Raw genomic sequence first — 20,165 nt, 5'->3', positions numbered from 1 at the left:
ACCACCATCACCACCATCAACACCACACCATTACTATATCACTTAAGCATATGCAAAACACCACAATGCCAGACACTAGTGAGTTAACTACAATCCTTACCTTAAAAGTTTAATCATACTATCACAATTATTGTATTAGTCATTCTTAGCCATCTGCCTTGAAAGGTCACCTTTACATCTACATTTTACACAAGATTCTCTTTCTGGGCTTCCTGTTCTGTTCCATTGTGCTGTCTAGTCTGGAGCCAGTGCCACATGGCTCTATGGCTCTATTTATTTATTTTTATTTGAACTCCATGAAGCCCACGTTTAAAACAAAATGAAAATTAAAAACACATTTAAGAATTCATACCAAATTCAACCATTGCTGCAGAAGCAGATAAAAGAGACCAGGGGATACATTTGCTTTTCTTTAGAGTTTTAAAACAAAATGCTTCCATTTTCTAGTTCTTATTGCTCCAAGTGCAACCCCCTGCACTTTGCATCCCACCAGAAGTGTGCCATAGCTATGAAGAGATAACCAGTTGTACAGTCTCAGCAGTTAGCTCTTAATATTGCCTTAATGCCACTAAGATAACAGATGGGACTGTGCTGAGCAAAGAGGGAAGCCAGCTTGCTTAGTGAGCATGGGCCACCTCCCTGACTCCCTGAAACCTGTTAAAAACCTGAAATGTTGGTGGGTAATCAACCACTGAAATAATTTTCAAGCCTCAATTTTGCATGTTTGATAATATTGGAAGCTCAGTTAATGAATGAGTGGTTTATTAATGGCTCTATATTCCTCCTTACAAAGTAAGCCATTATGAATCCCCTCTCTCTGCCTAGCTAAAAACCTCCACCATGTAAGTGAATAAAGCTAATCAGCCCTAAGAATCACAGGACAGTTGTGCACGGCATCTTTGCTGGTGCACTGTCATATGACAGCACCAGCTGAAAACACTGGCTTCCTAATTCCATGACCTCCCCAACGCCAGGAACTTGCCTTCCATTCATCATCATCCAGCAGGCATGTCATGCACCTGGGAATACCTGGAATGATCCAACCTCTGGATACAAACATTTCCATCCTGTCCCACCCTTCCAACATATTTTCTAGAATCTTGTTTGAATCTCCAGTCCATCACCTCACAAGCCACCAGCTCTCTTCCCTCCTCATCCCCCATGACCATCTGCCACTTCAGTCCTTCTGTTGCTCATCACTCAAATTCCACTGCCCAATTGCCTTTTGTGACACTCCCTGCTAGCAAAACTTCAATCGCCAATAAGTCTGGTGATCCTATTTCCCGGCCCTGCATTGAACTGCAAATCCCCATACCTATGTGTAAACACCCAATTCATGGTCTCTGAACAGAGCTGAGCTCAGAAAAAGCCTGATAAATCATCCATCGACACAAATTCTTCCATTCCTCTTGAAAGAAATATCCAACCTCATTGACCTCAGCTCCTCAAATATCACTCTCTGTAATAAAATAAACTATAATTCTAAAATTTACAGGAGCTACATTCACTTGACTCTTTTCAGCCCTTCTTGATGCCTCTGAAGTATTCGTTGGTATTGACCCTTCTCCCTTTAAATGCTCTTTCCTCCTGAATTCCCTGACCACACTTCTGTGAGTCTGTCTTCACAGGTTCTGACTGTTCTTTTGGTTTTCTTTTGGGGGTTCTTCATGCTCTGACCTTCCTTTGGATGCTGGACTAGACCTTCCATCCTCACTGTGCACCAGAAGTTAGCACATCATTGTCACTTTTTAAAGAAGGTTGCATTGATCAAAAATAAGAATGTTTAAGAAATTCAAGATAGAAAAGTGATGCATTGAATCCCAAGGGAAATACATAGCCTTAAGATCCAGGCTAGATTCTGTATAGGACAAAGAATGTCAAATAGAACATGGGCTTTTGCTTTTTGGGGTCTTATAGTTTTTGAGAAATAGATACATGAAGGTTAGTTTCTAAACTCTTATGCTGGATTAGACGGAGACAAATTATGGGTCACAAGTTGCTTACAATTACGCTGCAAATTTGAAGGGCTTAGACCAATACCTTTGGTTCCCCATTGCCAGAGTTTTCTTGTGTTTCTTGAGGTTCTTGACACATCCTCAGCTCTTATGAATGAGGCCCTTTAATTTACTCTCCATGCCTCAAGAAGAGTCGGGTGCATGGCCCTTGCCACTACATTGACTTGTACATGACTGACTAAATGTCAAGTATGGTAAACACAAATTCATTCTGTAATATCCCCCCAACTCATCTGATGAACTCACCACTTATTTTTCCTCCAGGTTGATTCTCTGTGCCCAGAGGCTATGGAAGCAATGTCCAGAACCTCCCACAGGGCAGGCAGAGGGGAAGGAGAGAAATCAAACTGAGGGTTGCCCTGTCATGTTCAGTCAACAGGGATGCCAAGCTGCCTATCCTGTGCAACCGAACAACAAACGCACGAAGACTTCTGGAACTCCATCTAAAGACGAAGACTCGCCATTCTTGTTGGAAAGAGAATCTCATAAAATCAGCTGATTTCTAATCTTAGCAGTGGAAAGGCGTTTTTTTCTTTTTTTTCCTTTGATATAGAATCTCACTCGTTTGCCCCGGCTGGAACTCAGTGGCACAATCTTAGCTCACAGCAACCTCTGCCTCCTGTGTTCATGTGATTATCTCACCTCAGCCTGCCAAGTAGCTGGCATTACAAGTGTGTGACATCACGCCCGGCTAAGTTTTGTACTTTTATTAGACAGGGGGTTTCGCCATGTTGGCCAGGCTGGTCTTAAACTGCTGACCTCAGGTGATTCGCCTGGGATTACAGGTGTGAGCCACCACACCCAGTCAGGAAGGTTTGATTGGAAAGCAGAGATTTGTTTTAGCATTCGCCTCCTTGTTCTCCACTTGCATTTTTCTTTGTAATAGTATAGAACTTGCTAGTCTAATCCTGAGCAAGGGCTGATTTATGATTCCTTCACATGGTTCCATTAATAGCATGGGGCTTTGAGTGAATGCCGATTGCATGTAAATTCCACTTCACAGATGAGCTGTGATCACGATAATGGTGTAAGCTGTAGATAAGAAACCCCTGGTGAGAACTACATCCATCCTTCCACCTGACCCCCAACCATGAACAGGTCTATGAAAAATGTCAGTCTATTTCCAAAGGAAGAGGAACATCCAGAATGACACATTTCCAAAATGCTTTTTGCATACTGGAAAACAATAAGATTTTACATGTTTGTTCCTCCATGATGCTTGGGTTGCTTCAGAATTAACTGGGATTGAAAATTAGACTTTGCAATAGCACCATGATTGCTCAAGGAAATCTACTGTGGGTGTGTCCTGCTGAAATGATGTGGCTGCTGTATCCAACATCCACAGCACCCCTGCCCTTCCTGCTTCCAAGCTGCTCAAGCACTTTATCTGTACCTCCCTCAGGACATTCCTCACTTTCTGCCCTGAGTTGGCATAGGATCTCCTGGAAGAATCTTAAATTTCTTAGTAGCCTGTATGCTGAACATTCTCCCCTAAACCTATAGCCTTATCATCATTGCACTCCACTCCCACCCTGTGCTGCCAAAAAACATTTAGACACACAGTTAGCATCGAGTGAACATGACTAATGAATGAACTAGATCTTTCCCAAAGTTATGTTGTTGATTGTATGCTGACACGATGCACACTTTCCTATGACATAGAAAGAAGAGAAATAAAGCAGTGTAGATTTCAGGTTCTAGCTGGGACACCTGCATTTGAACACATGCTTGTCCATTATGAATTCTGTAACCTGAGGTGGGAGTACTTAACCTTTAAGCCTCACTTGTCTTACCTGTGGAATGGGAATGATGAGAAATTCACCTGCTTCACACAGACCACTGGCAGCACAAAATGAGGTAGTATGTTGAGACTCAGAAACTGATATCCCTAAAGGTTGTATTTTGATATGCTAAATGGAAGAAGCCTCAAGTTTTTCTAACCTTTCCCTCATCCCACACACAGTTTCTCCCATAGAAGGTGAAGTTCTTTTATCTGCCGAAGATCCAGACCCCCAAGGAGAACTTTTTTCCTTCCCCTCCCTGTAATTTCATTGTCTATTGCAGAAAAGAAGACCAAGATATGACTACTCCTGAGGAGATTCTTTTCCAAGTAAGGATGACTATCTCTAAGGACCATTTACATTACAAGTTAATCTCTGTTCCTGTATCTAATAATTCTCCCTAGCAATCAATTATTTCCCCTCAACAGAATTCCTCTTCTCCCTGACCTGCATAACCCGTTTTACCAGGATCCAAGAACCCATTCTTTTTTTTTTTTGGATGGAGTGTAGTGGTGTAATCTCAGCTCACTGCAACCTCCGCTTTCCAGGTTCAAGCGATCCTCCTGGCTCCGTGGGATTATAGCATGCACCACCATGCCCTGCTAATTTTTTTTATTTTTAGTAGAGACAGTGTTTTACCATGCTTCTGACCTCAGGTGATCTGCCTGCCTTGGCTTCCCAAAGTGCTGGGATTACAGACGTGAGTCACTATGCCTGGTCTAAGCCTCCATCCTTTCTGTAACCTCAGGATGGTGTATAAGCTTCTGGACCCCATTGAGAGGTTGAGTCTTCATTATGAAGGCTTTTGTGTATATACATTCAATAAATTAGTATGCCTTTTGTCCTATGAATCAATCTGCCTTATGCCAGTGATTTCCTGACAATCTTTACGGAGCCAAAGCCTACGGCTTCCACAAATACATGTGCTATCAGGGCCTGGTATGGGACCAGCTCTCAGTGTTAGTCACTCTGATGATTAAAATCATGTTAACCACCCCTTGAATTCACACAGCAGTATCATAGCTCCTGGATTTCAACCACCCTTGCATAGGGTTGTACTGAGAAGCTGGTTCTATAGCTCTTACAACATCTGTATGGAGTCAGTCTTTCTCTAGTTACTGTAACAATATGAGACACGGTACTCATTCAGCTAAGAATAAGGCAGTAAGCCACAATCATGAGCAGTAGAATTGGTATACAGTTACATAATAAAAATTCTTAGTCATTGAATATGCCTTTCAAGGCTTAGAGAAACCTCCAGTGGAGAAGGTGATGATCCATAGAATTACACGGCCCTCAAACATGCGGAGAGAACATGCCCTGAGTGACCAAGATGCACCCTAGCTAGTTAACCACTTCCATTTCAGTTTTCCTTTGTGCAGGGAGTGTTTCTTCTTAAGCCAATATCCCTCTTTTATTTTGTTACATAATTATTTGGAATGCAACAGTCCCCTCCTATGCAATAAGGGAAAGCCCTTCTTGGAAAGAAGAAATATTCTTTAGAACATTCATATGTATCAGATTTAAAAAACAAATACTTTCTTAAAATTCATGGAATGCTTAGCGGAAGGGTTTTATCTTTTGGCCAAAAACCAAAACAAAACAAAAGAACACAATCATCTATAAATCAGGGGCTAAGACAGATCTTGAAGATTGAAAATACTCCCCAAATACTCTAGAGGTAACTAGTAGTGAGACAATACTGGAAGTTATACTTTCTAATGAGTCAGAGTAGGCACCTGTGCCATGATAATTACATAAAATTTAATCAATAGGTGTGATGAGATCAGCGTGAGGTTGCTTGCTAGCCAACAGAAGTCTTAGAGTTGTATAAGCAGCCTGACACATTAAAATAGAACACTCATTAAAGGGATAAAATATTCTACTGATTTACACTACTTAGATGTGAAAAATGCAAATTGATTTATTTGCAACATTTTAGAAAGAAAAAAATAAAAGGAGACAAGCTTGTATTGGTATATGTACGAGCCCTAAGCATGATGCATTCTTCTTACAAATCTTGTTAGAGAGAATGTTCTGGTTTTGTTTTTCCTAGTTAGTATTATAAATGGTACTCACTCTCATTACTTTATAGAATCACAGACTATTAGAGAAAAAAGAACCTCAGAACTTGCCTAATTTGAATACTCCTATCAAGATGATAGAGGAGAGGCCTGAAGATGTAAAACCTCTCTCAAGTTCACAGACGTAATTAAAGAAACATCTAGAAGCTGGAAGAGTCCAGTCTTCTTGTTTCTTAAGAAGGTGCTCTTTCCATGATTTAAAACAAAACAGAACAAAATTTGTTCCAACAATCACCATAGTAGGTGACCACCATTGCCATCAATCTGCTCGTTTAAACAAATGAACAAACACAAGTCGGTAGCAATGTTCATGGATTTCCAAAATATGTGGATCGAAAGGTTAGAAACTACTGAGTTAGTGCACCAAAAGAAATGGAGGGAAGAATGAGAGAGAGAAAAAGTAAAAGGAAACAAATATATGAAATGCTGGAATATGGATAAAATGATTTTTTGTGTCTGTCTGATTCTGTCCAGATGGGTCCAGCAGTGTAAATCAATGTAAGAGGCAATGTTGCTAGAAATGACTGGAAGTCGTGAGAGGTTCGGAGTGGACTGGAATGCTGATTTTCCATTCCTTTGCATAACTCACTAAGGCCTTCCCTACATCAGTTAGCATGAGGTTGCATGTTAGTCAACCCCTTAGCTCTTGTACAGCTAAGAGATCCCAGGTGTAATCCCTTATCCTGGGATCTCTGAGCTGTGCAAGAGAAAATAAAAGTGTAGGGATGAAAGATGTCATGTAGATATGGAAGATATGCTTTTTAACTTAAAGAAATTTTTAGTAAGGAAGTCTTCCCAATGTCAGTAAAAAATGCCACATTTCTCAGAAATAAGGTTATTTGCTAAGGAAGGGAGAGAAGGAGTTTGGAGAACAAGGAAAGCTTTGCAGTCCTCAGATGCAGCAAGAAGAACATGAGGACCTCGTCACTGTTGCCCTGAGAGCCTTGCAAATAAGGCTGTAGTCAGCTACAGGTGTTCTGGATCCAAAATACATCACACATCTAACTCCTAATGACAAGGCATTGTTCCTATTTCATTGTTGATAGAATAAGGGATAATAAAGACTAAAGTTTTGTCTCTTTTCCTCCATTAATCTCTTCCATCTGCAGCCCAGAGACTACACTTTCCCTGAAATGTATCCACTGGAAACTGCGGACATGCACAAGAGGATAAAGATACATACACTTTTTAAGAGACAAGGTCTCACTCTGTCACCCAGGCTGGAGTGCAGTGGTGTAATCATAGCTCAGTGCAGCCTCAACCTCCTGGGCTCAAACCGTCTTCCCACCTCAGCCTTCCAATTAGCTGGGACCACAGGTGTGCACCACCACACCCGGTTAATATTTTTTGTTGTTTGTAGAGACGGGGTCCCCCTGTGTTGCCCAGCCTGGTAAAGGCGTTTTTTGTATTTTCTTTATCTTTCAAGATCAATGCATTTTTGTTACCTTCAAAAAAACCCATATAATTGCCTTCTCTAAAGGCATCAGGAACATAGATGGAAATACACAGGAAAGAAGACACAAGGAGGAAAAGACTTAGTGGCTTTCTAAGCACTCACTGAGGAGAAACATACCCACACTCCAGTCCATTTCCTCAACAGCATCCCCGTAGACTCCGTGTTTACTTTTGCTGGCAAACTCCTTGCTGGAGAACAGGGCCGTGTGCACGTGGAGGTAGGACAAGACAAGCAGGAACGGAGTCTCAGTGTTCCTGAAAAAAAAAAAAAAAAAAAAAGACAAGACCATGGACAATGTAAGTATGTCTGCTACCCTTCTGATTAGGATCCACCTATTATTACAGCAGGCTATTTGAAAATTTACAAAATACTACAAATAATTGCCTAATATGATACCTACTTTCAAAGAAAGGTAAGTTTCTATTGTGTCTCTATGAAGTCACTTATTGTAACCCTCTATGGATCAGGAAGTGAAGAATTATGTTATTAAGACATCCCCCAAAGTCCCAACTCAGGAAGAGATTTAATAGAAAATTGCCTGCATTTGTTGTTGTTGTTGTTGTTTAATTCTGTTCTTCCTTCTCCAACTGGTGATTAATATGAATTCAAGCACCCTGAAAACATTATTTTCTTTCAAAAAAAAATTTAGACACTAATACACACACAGAGTACTAGAAAAGACTATCTTTTAAAATTTTTAATTGATATATGCAAATAATGATGCAAATATATATGTATCATTTGATATATACAAATTGATATATACAAATAATTCCAGTATATACTTGTTGGGGACAAGGCAATAATATATGTAACATGCATATATCTTGAGGAATGATTAAATAAAGCTAATTAAAATATTCACTTTCTCATATAGTTGCCATTTCTTTGAAGTAAGTACATCTACTCTCTCAGCAATTTTGAAATATATAATACATTGTAATTTACTATAGTCACCATGCAATGCAATACATCCCCAAACTATTCCTCCTGTCTAACTAAAACTTTTTATCCTTCGACCAACATCTCCCCATTCCCCATTCACTCCCCTAACCCCAGTCCCTTGTAACTGCCATTCTACTCTCTGCTTCTAGCAGTTCAACTTTCTTCTTAGATTCCACATAGAAGTGAGATCTTGCAGCATTTTGTCTTTCTGTGTCTAGCTTGTACCACTTAGCAGAATGTCCTACAGGTTCATCCATGTTGTCACAAATGACAGCATTACCTTCTTCTTAAAGGTGAATCTCCAGGCCCTAGCGCTATGTCTGGCCTTCTGGGTTCAAGTGATTCTCCTGTCTCAACCTCCAGAGTAGTTGGCATTACAGGTGCACACCACCATACCCAGCTAATTTTTGTAATTTTTTAGTAAAGATAGGGTTTTGCCATGTTGGCCAGGCTGGTCTTGATCTCCTGACCTCAGGTGATCCTCCCACCTTGGCCTCCCAAAGTGCTGAGATTACAGGTATAAGCCACTGCATCCAGCCTGGAGATTCAACTGTATTAACAAATGCTAATAAAGCATGTGTTCCACGACACAGGAGACTTATGGGCTCTCTTCTTCTGCTAGACCACCAGGCAGGATGCGTCATTCATATCACAGTGTTCCTGACACCTGCAAAGTGATTGGCAGGTGGCATAAATTCAGCAAATCTCTGTTATTGGATGAAAGATTGCATCTGCTTTCCCAGCACTGGCAGCCCTGCCCAGCAGTCAAGTGAATGGCAGGGCCTTGTGAATGCAATGTCAATTGCACTGTGAATGGTTTGTGTTGCATATGGTTTAGACTTCTGCCTAAGTCTCTTGTTATTGGAAGGGACGTGGTTTATGTACCGGTTGCTCTAGAGCAGGGATTCCTCTGCAGAACTTCTCTCCTAAGTCTCTTCTTACTTTGAAGGGGTCATCTCCTATGGTCCACATCTTTATCAGCCAGTAAAAGTTCAGAAGACAATATATACATATGTAACTAATTTTTCTTGTATGTATTTCTGGCTTCCTTAACTTATCATGATAAGCAAAAACATTCCAAATTTCGGACTGGGTTTCATAAACATTAATAAGCTTGCCTGGAAACAATAATGTATGCTTTTCTAAATTCATTTGTATTTTGCTAATGTTAATATACCTTGGGCTCCTCCCTACCCTCTGGTTCTTTCTGGGTGAACTGCTCACATCTATGGCTGTAACACTTCCCTTTTAAGGTCAATCCTTACTAATCCTTATTAACCCCTACTCCTTTGAAAGAGAAAATTAGCACAAAACAGCACACTTTGGGTGAGACCTAAGTCAGGCATCTCCAGTTCTCTGAAAACAGGCAGATCAAATCTAACAAGTTATTGGTAATCATTAGTACCATGTTTTATTATTGCAGTACTTGGTAGCAAATTATGTCCCCCTCCCCAACTTTTTTTTTTAAGAATATAAAACAAGGAAATGTGGTTAATATCTCACTACCAAGAAAGTAAAAAAAAAAAAAACAAAAAGTCCTGAGTGGCTCGTCCCGCCTCTCACAGGAACTGGAATAAGAAGGCATGCAATGAGAGCCCACTAGACCTGGTCTATAATATTCACTGTTACATCTCAGAAAGAAAAGAGAAGAGACTACTGCTCAGATGGAAGCACTGGAACTGTCATCCTAGCTGATGGCTTACATATGAGCATCTCTACCAAGCCATGTGTTTGGCTCCTTCTATGAGAAGATGCCCTTGAGGAACCCGGAGAAGCTGAGAGAGAGCCACAGTATGTTAGAGAACTTGGCCACACAGGGAAGACTGTGAAGCTTCCATCCTGCAGATGATGGGGAAACTTTATTCACACCTGGACAAATTGCACCTCCTTCCCCAGAAGCAGATTGTGTTCCCCCAAACTGGCTTAGATTCCTTAAAACGAACATGAAATCACAGTCTTTGTGTTCCTAAATAGAGAGTTACATTATGTATGAGAACAATTTCACTGCAATTTCACTCTCATCTGTTCTCCCATTTATTTTTAGATTTAAAGTTAAGGAAAATAGATAAGAAAGCTTAAAAAGTCAATCTCCCAAGCATGGTACATGGTCATACAGGATGTGACTGACAGAATTTGCTGAGAATGAAGAGTTATTGCATAGATTGAAATGCCCAGCACTGGGCTCCAGTCCAGTTTCGACTTGGATTCTCTAATTTTGGATGGTAGTTTTCTTGTTCAAAAGTTAACAAATAAAAAAGAAGAAAGAGACATCCATCAACATGATTGGCAGGATCACAAAATTCAGGCATATTAAAATGTGAGATGGAAATAAAGAAATAAATGATAAACATGACACAATGGGCAAATAAGAGAGCCTGAAATAAAAACCGGTTCATGAGGACTGAAAGAAAAGCTGAGTTCAGGGTTCAATTAAAGCTATGGAATGTGACCTTTGTCTTTGAATGCAAGGGAATCCTCCTTAGTAGGAGAGAAGGGGATTAATGTGTTTACTATCAAAATGCAGATATTTATGGAACTCATTATCTATCATCTCTCTATAAAGCAGTATTTTTCCAGCCTATAGGGGCAATATCAGAGATATCAGCATCTTTATGTATACTCTGTACATTGAGTAGAGTTGATTAGGTTCCACATACAAAAACAAACCCAGAAAACAGAGAAAAGTGTATTTCGCTTGCAAAAACACTGTTCCAAGATTTACCATCCAGGAACAGAAGTGAAATCAATGGTGCATGGGAATGTTGGCTAGACAGACATAAATCATCTGCTTTCTTGCACACACCTGGGGTGTAACTGACAGCCTGTGCCCAGGTGAAGGAATTCTTGCTTTGTAATATCCTTCGAGACACCAAGAAAGGCCATTTGCTTCACACCCAGGCTCAGGAAGGAGATCTGGGTATCCCCTCCTCTCTACGACCTTGAAAGCTGAATGACACATCAGCAAGTTGGAAGGAGAAAGATTCTCAGTAACAGCTTAACTCCTTTTTTATTAGCTGGAGTACTTCAGTAAACAACTCTTTTGAAAATTTATTGCCACTGTCTTGCACACTGTGCGAAAAGATAGAACTTTCAGCTGCTACATGCCTGTGCTCCATTTGTTAAAAATACAGAAGGCAGCCCTGAGCCTTTCCAGCAACATGTAATCATTCCAATCTCAGAATCAAAAGATTTACATTCTATAGAGGCAGGAGTAAAAATCCAGGCAAGAAGATGGCTAAGGATTTTTTTCCTGTCTGCCATAAAGTATATTTTTGATGGTCTTCAGAATAATAATCTTCATCTGAGTGTCTGACCTTTATTATTGTGTATTGTTCCAACTGCAGTGGGCATAGGGAATAATGGGAATGCAAATATGGATGTCTGTGAATTCCTTCTGGATACCTTCTGCTGCTAGTAATTAGAGTATGGCATAAATCAGATAGTGGTATCAACAGTCACCCTGCTGAAGTTCATGTGACCACCTCTGTGTGCAGCAGGTGGATTTATACATCCAGCTGTTCATGTCTTCCATCTATGAGTTTTGCAGGTATTAAGCAAATGTTCTGCTGACACATGATACCAGGCACTATAAATATAAAGGGAGGCTGGACCAGACCCTGCCATCAGCAACCCGCAGTTCAGACAAGATCATTGACAATTAGTCCGAGTGCCACTACCCAGCACTGCAGAGAATGAATTCAGAGGAGAAGAACTTATCTCAACCTGGCAGGGGTCAGAATTTGCTCCTAGAAAGAGGTAGCTTCCAATGGTTCACACAGCATGACAGTATCTGTGAATGTTTTCCATAAACCTGTAGGCTTTCAAGCTATTCACAGGTATGATATTTGGAGATACAGAAATGTAGGCTGGAGAGGCATTTCCAGGGATAGATCTAAGTCAGGCGTCCCCAAGCCACGGCCCGCGGGCCGAATGCGGCCCCCTGAGGCCATTTATCCGCCCCCCCGCTGCACTTCAGAAAGGGGCACCTCTTTCATTGCTGGTAAGTGAGAGGAGCACAGTATGTGGCGGCCCTCCAACAGTCTGAGGCACAGTGAACTGGCCCCCCTGTGTAAAAAGTTTGGGGATGCCTGATCTAAGTATTCTTTATCTATGTCTCAGTTAGTTGGGAATGCCATGGACCCACTAGATCTGGTATGGCAAAAGACAAACATCCCTCAGTACCTGTATTGTTACGATATGCTCAGCCTGAAACCAGAGGTTTATCCAAAAAAGAAGCCCCTCGTCTTTTTTTTTTTTTTTTTTTTTTTTTTTTTTTTTTTTTTTTTTCAGAGACAGGGTCTTGCTCTGCTACGCAGGCTGGAGTGCAGTGGTGCAATCGTAGCTCACTGCGGCCTCCAACTCTGAGACTTAAGAGATTCTCCCACCTCAGCTTCCTGAGTATCTAGGACTACAGGTGTGTACTACCATGCCAAGCTAATATTTCCTTATTTTTTGTAGAGACAGGGTCTCCCTATATTGCCCAGGCTGGTCTCAAACTCCTGGCATCAAGCAATCCCCTCACTTCAGACCCTCGGGTAGCCAGGACTATAGGCACGCACCACCACGCCCAGCTAATATTTCTTAATTTTTTGTAGACACAGGGTTTTGCTGTATTGCCCAGGCTGGTCTTGAGCTCCTGAGCTCAAGTGATCCTCCCACCTAGGCCTCCCAAAGTGCTAGGATTACAGGCATGGGCCACTGTGCCTGTTGCCCTCATTTTTTACTTTATTCTTTTTTTTTTTTTTTTTTTTTTTTGGCAATGGAGTCTCGCTCTGTCGCCCTGGCTGGAGTGCAGTGGGGCAATCTCAGCTCACTGCACCCTCCGCCTCCCGGGTTCAAGCAATTCTCTGCCTCAGCTTCCCGAGTAGCTGGGATTACAGGTGCCTGCCACCACGTCTGGCTAATTTTTGTATTTTTAGTAGAGACAGGGTTTTTACCATCTAGGTCAGGCTGGTCTTGAACTCCTGACCTCATGATCCACCCACCTCGGCCTCCCAAAGTGCTGGGATTACAAGCGTGAGCTGCCGCTCCTGGTCCATTGCCCTCATTTTTAAATACATATCCCATAGGCCCACAAAAGTTAGAAACAAATCATCTGTTATCTATAGTTACTGAATAATGTGATTCTTTGATGATAATTCTTTAATTATTTGCTTTTCCAGTTTTGAATGAGCATTTGCGTGTGTCCCCATGTATTGCCCTTAATATTTAATCTGATTTACTTTTCTTACCATGAATTAAAATCAATATCACCCCATTCCCTTCTGGCTTACACTCTTATCTAAACTAATGAAATCTCCTAAAGATCCCTTTATTCAAAAAACACTTTGAGCCAAATCACAGCTATTCATCACAGCACTTACACTGGGGTCCAGCTGGAAATAGGAGAGGCTAGGCTGGAGGCATCCAGTAAATGCATTTTGCAATTGTGACTGTGCCAAATGGTAATAGCAGTACATAGACCAGGACACAAGGTCATATCTTCTTCCAATAATACATGTTTCAGCTATCATAGATTTTAGGAAATTATGATTACATAAGCAATGCTTGTAGAAAGGATTATTTATTTACCATAAAACTACAGACCACAGGAAATGGTAGAGGAGAGATTCTTCCCCATGGCTCTCCACTAAGGGAATAATCTTTTCATTCAGGTGTTTCCCCCTCCCCCCGAGCCCTTTATTACTGATACTTGCCATCATGCTGATGTCATGGTGTTTTGTTTTGTTTTGTTTTTCTGTGGAAAGTTGTCAGGGAGCAGGGTTTATTGTAGTCAGAACGGGAGATCTTACCACTCTGGGAAGTCAGAGATTAAAAACAGAACTACATAATTTCCAAATTTTTGATTTGTTATTCATAAACCCTTTGCTAAATAATTCATTTATAAAGAACAAGAGTTATCCTACATTGAGCTTGACTAAAACTTATTAGCTTTTACTGTACTTTTAATTCTACAATCTCAAAACATACATAAATATATTTAATACATTGAAACAACTTAAGAAACTGAAGCCTGGAGAATCTCATACTCATGGCAAATTCCAGATAAATCTATAAATCCCATAACTGGATAACATAACCTATACAGATTATGTGGGTGCGTATAAAGTCATTGTCATTCTTGGAAATTTACTGTTCAAAGGGAGCATGCATATATCTTCAGAGTAAAACACAAAGTAATTTATCTAAACTTAAATGTTTTTCCTAGCAATGAAGCACTGCTTCAATGAATTCAGAGAAGAAGGTCAACATATCTGGTTTTTCACAAAGCAGAGTGACCAACATCCACCTCATTCTGTTGAAGACATAAAACATGAATCTCATTCTACCCATTAGCATGACACCTTTTTAAAAAATTAGCCTTGACTTGAACTAAAGAAAAAAACTGTTTGTGAGTAAAATTAACTTGCTACATTCACCCATCGTCCTATATCCTTTATTTTCTTTTCAGAGCATTCAGGGACTTCTCTATTACCATAGTAATGATAACACTACCAACACTGAAACTTATCTATAAGAATTACAGAAATGCATTCTCCTTCCTTAAGCACTGGACCTAGACTCTTCTATCTGGAAAAAGGCATTGAGACACCCATACAATGCCCTAATCTTCTTCCAGCTAATACTCGCTCAGACTCATCCTCACTCAGTAAGTCTACCGCATTAGAGTAGATGAAAGAGAAAAGATTCCCCCAACTGTTTATGAACCATTCCAACATTCAGAAAGTTGAGTTAGCTCTGTTTAAATTCAGCCTCTACTCTGTATTACCTGAGGAGTTTTGTTCATTCAAAGGATTTGAGCTTCAAAATTTCTCCATGATAAGACATCTATTTACCGACCCTATGAGGTCATTATGCTGTGTGAAGGAAGCAACGGGTGTGGAAGGTGCACAAAGTAATGTGTGTATCTATAGCACCTGACGTATAATTGGCAACCACTCCATGGTGTCCATTATACTTGAACATGTCCCATACTTTTTACCATTTCTGCTGTGCACTTAAGTTGGATTTGTTTTGCATTGCAATGAAGAGAGGAATGGCAAAACCCAAAGCCATGATAATGGGCTGACCCTGCAGGGCATATATGGAGAGTTGGGTATCCCTCAGAAATTTATAGTTCACTCCTCTATGCAAGAATAACAAGGATTTCTGTCTAATTAAAGTATATTTAGGATGACCCATCTCCTGAATTACTATATAGCATATAACATATGGTGAGCTAATTATCCAGCTCTCTAATAATAGAAGCATCTCCCCTAGATAAATTTATCCCTGAATGAGTCAATTAGGGTGAGGGATTGTGGAATGGATGGTTATATATTCTAAATCATCACTCTCCTCAACCTGAAAATATGTGCTTGGAATCCCAGGCCACAAACTGGATTTGACTAAGTAGACCTCATTTGCAAGAATCACAAACCAATGAAGCATCTTTGCCTTATGCCTCCTTGTCATTCACACCCTAATATCACAACCCAGCATTTCAGGAGCAAACCCTTGAGTATAAATCATATCAGCAACACAGTGTAGACAAAGACTGTATATTTTAGAAGTAAGAGTTTTAAATCATTTTCCTCACCACCTTTGACAGATGAACTGAAAAGGAGCCATGTACAAAAAAACAATTATGTTGGAACATCTAAACAAGGCACCAGTTGCAACTGGAAATTTTTAAATTCAAAATCATTTGAGTAAATTCCACTAACATTAACATTGCTTTGATCAGGTATTCCTTTTTCGGCTGCTGAATAACTCTAACTCCATTTCTCACAAAGGTGGTAAGACCTGGCTAAATTGCTCAGGATATTCTGAATAATAAAATAACACATGTAAATGTGTCTTCAGACATTGAGGGAATGTTTTATGAATATGGTGGTAACACCAGTTAGGATTCTTTGGTGGCATATCAAGGCCATTCTCTCAGGACTCTTGGATATCATATTCAGGAAATCAGAGAACTAATCTAACACAGGTGGACAGCTCTACCCAAGGATAATTTTAACTATACACTTTAAATCTTTGTATCTTCAGATAATCTATGTAAGAAGCTTTTGGTGAATGGCATCACAGTGTACAAAATGCTAGCATCTTCACTAATACTAACCATGCAGTGAGTGCTCCAATGTGGACAATAACCATCTTTATTAGAATCACCTATTTTGAAGAAAAAAACCCTTTTGTTATAATTCAATAACCATCACCTCCAGCTGTGGTGCTACTAGAACATCTTAAATCTCTAGTTGTGAAAGAAAATCTCAGTTCTCTAATAATAATTAGAGATAATCAGGATAAACTTGTCAGGCTTCAATATCCTCATGATCATCAAATTTGTTTTGGTCCCCTCCCAAAATTATATACTGAGGAACCCATTAAAATGTCTTGTAATCATATGAATACTTATATACCTAATAGATTAAATAATTTCTGTTAAAATTCATGTCATACAGGGTGATTCACCCTGGAAGCCAAGTGTCATTTCTGACTATCCATTGTATAATGGACACTGTATTAATCTCCACCCTGTCTGGTTTTGTGAGATTAGTGGTAGACGAAGACTGATATAGGGATGTCCAGCTTTCCCAGCAAATTTGAGAAACAGCACGCTGTTGTTTTTTGCCCTAAATAGACCGGCCCGACATTCTCCACAGAGTGCTGCTCCATCTTGGAATGACTGTGATTCTGTTTATCAAACACAGTAAAGTTGGCACACTAGGTAAGAGCATGGTCAATCATGTACACTGTGACCCATTGATACGTCATGAAATTAACTTAGTTCCACAACCAGATCATTAAAAAAAACACACAGAATAAAATGGGGTAGAAAATATCAGAAGCAATCACTCTAGTAGGAGAAAGGTCATTTCAGTAAGCTTTTGTTTCAATCACATATCTGTGTACAACTTACTAGATAATGATATAACTGGATGATGTATCTTATAAAGTTCCAAAGCTTTTACATGAGATCACCTATTGGCATCACCTAGAAAAATCTAGGTGACAAATAATTGCAGTGTTTCGGCACAGTAGCCAAAGCTCATACACGTATACAAAACCCAGTGTTTCATAGTGTGTCCCACGAAAAACCCAGTTTAGAATGTCTTGAGATGCAAAGTCTCACTTCAGAACTACTCTGTGATAGTCCCTAGAGTTCATCTTAGCCATCTTCAGCTGTAATAAGCACCTGTGGGGTTTTCCTTATGCAAAGTCTGAGGTATTACCTGTCTACCCATGTAGTCCTGGACTCTCTCCCTTTTCCCTTTTTTGTCTACCTACAGGAAGTCATAATGATCCTATATTATATCCCACCATACAGTAGGCTAGCAAAGGCCACCCTACAATGCATACTTCTGAACCAAGCATCATGCCCAGGAGGCAGGTGGCCAGCCCCACAATGCCTGCATCTGGCTGTGTGGGCTGACCACAGGAACTGATAACTCTGCAGTGTATCTGTGCAAATAATACTTGAAATAAATGTTCAGGAGTGTGACTGACAACTTGAAGTCTTTCTACCTCTTAGGAATTGCATGACATCCTTCACCCGTGCCGTTTTGCTGTGCGCAGAATCTGATAGGTTTCTGCAGTCTCTGGTTCCTGGGTAAGACAAGCTGTCAGCATGGGCATGACATGATGGAGCTGTGGTTACCCAGACCCCAATGTTTACCCAGGACAGCATGTGCCTGTCAGCCCAAACCTGCGAAAATTACGACAAATAGCCCACATCTTACCTGAATCCTGACAGACATATAAAGAGTTGCTTAAAGGACTTTTAGTGGCTATGATCCATCCCCAGGCAGAAAATTATTTATTCTTTGCATTAATACTTGCTGCTGCTGTACATGTATATCTCCTACAGCTTCCCTTGGAAATCAATTTCAATAATTTATCTCTGTACATTAAATACATATGTTTGTAAAGTACACATACACACACATATATATACACAAACACATACACACATATGTATTTACTTTACACATACATATATATATACATACACATACACATACACCACCAAACTATATATTTTTTTAGTTTACTTTTCTCTGATGAAAATATTAAAATACCAATGAACAGTATACTTCACATCAATGCTTCAAATACAGACATGCATGATATAGTGACAGGATATGTTCTGAGAAATTTATCATTAAGCAATTTCATCACTGTTCAAACATCATAGAGTACACTTACACAAGCCTAGATGCTGCAGCCTACTACACACCCAGGCTATATGGCAGAGCCTATTATTGCTAGGCTACAAACCTGCACAGCATGTGACTATACTGAGTACTGTAGGCAACTGCAATGCAATGGCAAGTATTTGTGTATCTAGACATATGTACACATAAAAAAAAGTACAGGAAAAATACAGTAGAAAAGATACAAACGTAGCCAGGTGCAGTGGCTCACACCTGTAATCCCAGCACTTTGGGAGGCCGAGTCAGGTGGTCATTTGAGGTCAGGAGTTGGAGACCAGTCTGGCCAACATGGTGAAACCCTGTTTCTACTAAAAATACAAAAATTAGCTGGGTATGGTGGTGGGCATCTATAATCCAACCTACTTGGGAGGCTGAGGCAGGAAAATTGCTTAAACCCGGGAGGTGGAGACTGCAGTGAGCTGAGATCATGCCACTGCACTCTAGCTTGGGCAATAGAGCGACACTCAGTCTCAAAAAAAAAAAAAAAAAAAAAAAGATACAAACATACACCTGTATAGGGCAGCTCCATTATAATCTCATGGGACCACTGTCATATATGCGGTCGATTGCTGACCAAAATGTCATTATGTGGAGCATGTCTGCAATCCAAATTTTGTAATAAATTAGTCCCTTTAGTTTACACTTATCTATAAATTTATACAAATTCCTTCAACCTCTACTCACACAGCTGTAATATCAAATAATTCTTTCTTAAAATTCCAGGGCTCGTGTTGATTTTTATCCTTGTGTGCCTACCTTTTGTACTTACAAATGCCTGTTAAATATTAATTTGCCTAGAGTCGGCACTAAGTAGATGTTTGCTCACACGTTCTTTCATTCTTTTGTTGCAGAGTCTGCCCTTTCTCTCCAGCTGTTCATGAGCTTTCCATGGGGCTTTATTAAATGTCAGCAGTTTCCAAATGCAGTCCTCTGTTCCAGGTTAACCCAAGTACTGCAACTTTTATGCCTCTGACACACTTAGATTCTCATAAAATTTCATCTGAAATATTCCTCAGCTTTAAAACAAATTTGAAAATCACTGCCTGCAGTGGAAAAATCACTGCTATGTGTTCAGTAAGGCCAATTTCATTTTCTTCTTCCTGAACATATGGGGAGACTGCCTCTTAGCACCATGTCAGGTCAGGGTGGAGACGTAGATGTAGAGCCTGTCCTACATGCTGACCCCTGGGTGGAAGTGATAAGCATCCCTTCCACAGTGAAGTAAGGAAAAGCCCCCAAGTGACCCTTCAACTCTTTTCTCCTGTGGATGCTATTGGGAAGGCTATCTATTGAGATGACAGAGCCACAGATATTAGCAACCTGGATCCCTGAGTCTCCTCATGGAGCAAAGCTTCCCTAGAGAATCACCCAACCAGCAATAGATTTTTCATGGCCAAGAAACAAACTTTCAAGTGTTAATCCACTGAGATTTTCTCAGTCTTCACTGACAAACACAGAAACTAGCCACAGACATGGGATGCTAACCAAAATAAAAGCTTATATTGTGTGGTGCTCTCTGGCGGCTAGTACATAGACTACTCTCTGGGGCCAAGTCCCTGGGGCTAAAACTGAGAATAGTTACAATGACCAATGACCAGTTTATATATTTCAAAGTAAAATGAGAATTTTAATTAATAAAATCTATTGAAACTGATAGGTGATGTGAACTGTAAGAACTAATCATT

General features: G+C 40.2%; 1 protein-coding gene across 3 annotated transcripts in view; it reads right to left on the bottom strand.

Annotated features, from left to right (window-relative positions):
- Window positions 1–20,165, bottom strand: part of STS (steroid sulfatase) — a 200,158-nt gene that overhangs the window by 72,528 nt on the left and 107,465 nt on the right. For all 3 annotated transcript variants that reach the window (XM_074391851.1, XM_010336161.3, XM_039475472.2), the window contains one exon: window positions 7,454–7,590. In XM_074391851.1, coding sequence (XP_074247952.1) covers window positions 7,454–7,590 — 137 coding nt within the window. The remainder of the gene's footprint in view (window positions 1–7,453; window positions 7,591–20,165) is intronic.

The sequence above is a fragment of the Saimiri boliviensis genome, chromosome X (genome assembly GCF_048565385.1).
Source record: "Saimiri boliviensis isolate mSaiBol1 chromosome X, mSaiBol1.pri, whole genome shotgun sequence".
In the NCBI taxonomy this organism is placed as follows: Eukaryota; Metazoa; Chordata; class Mammalia; order Primates; family Cebidae; genus Saimiri; species Saimiri boliviensis.
The sequence above is the reverse complement of the archived record's forward strand: the minus strand, read 5'-3'. Positions and strand labels throughout refer to the sequence as shown.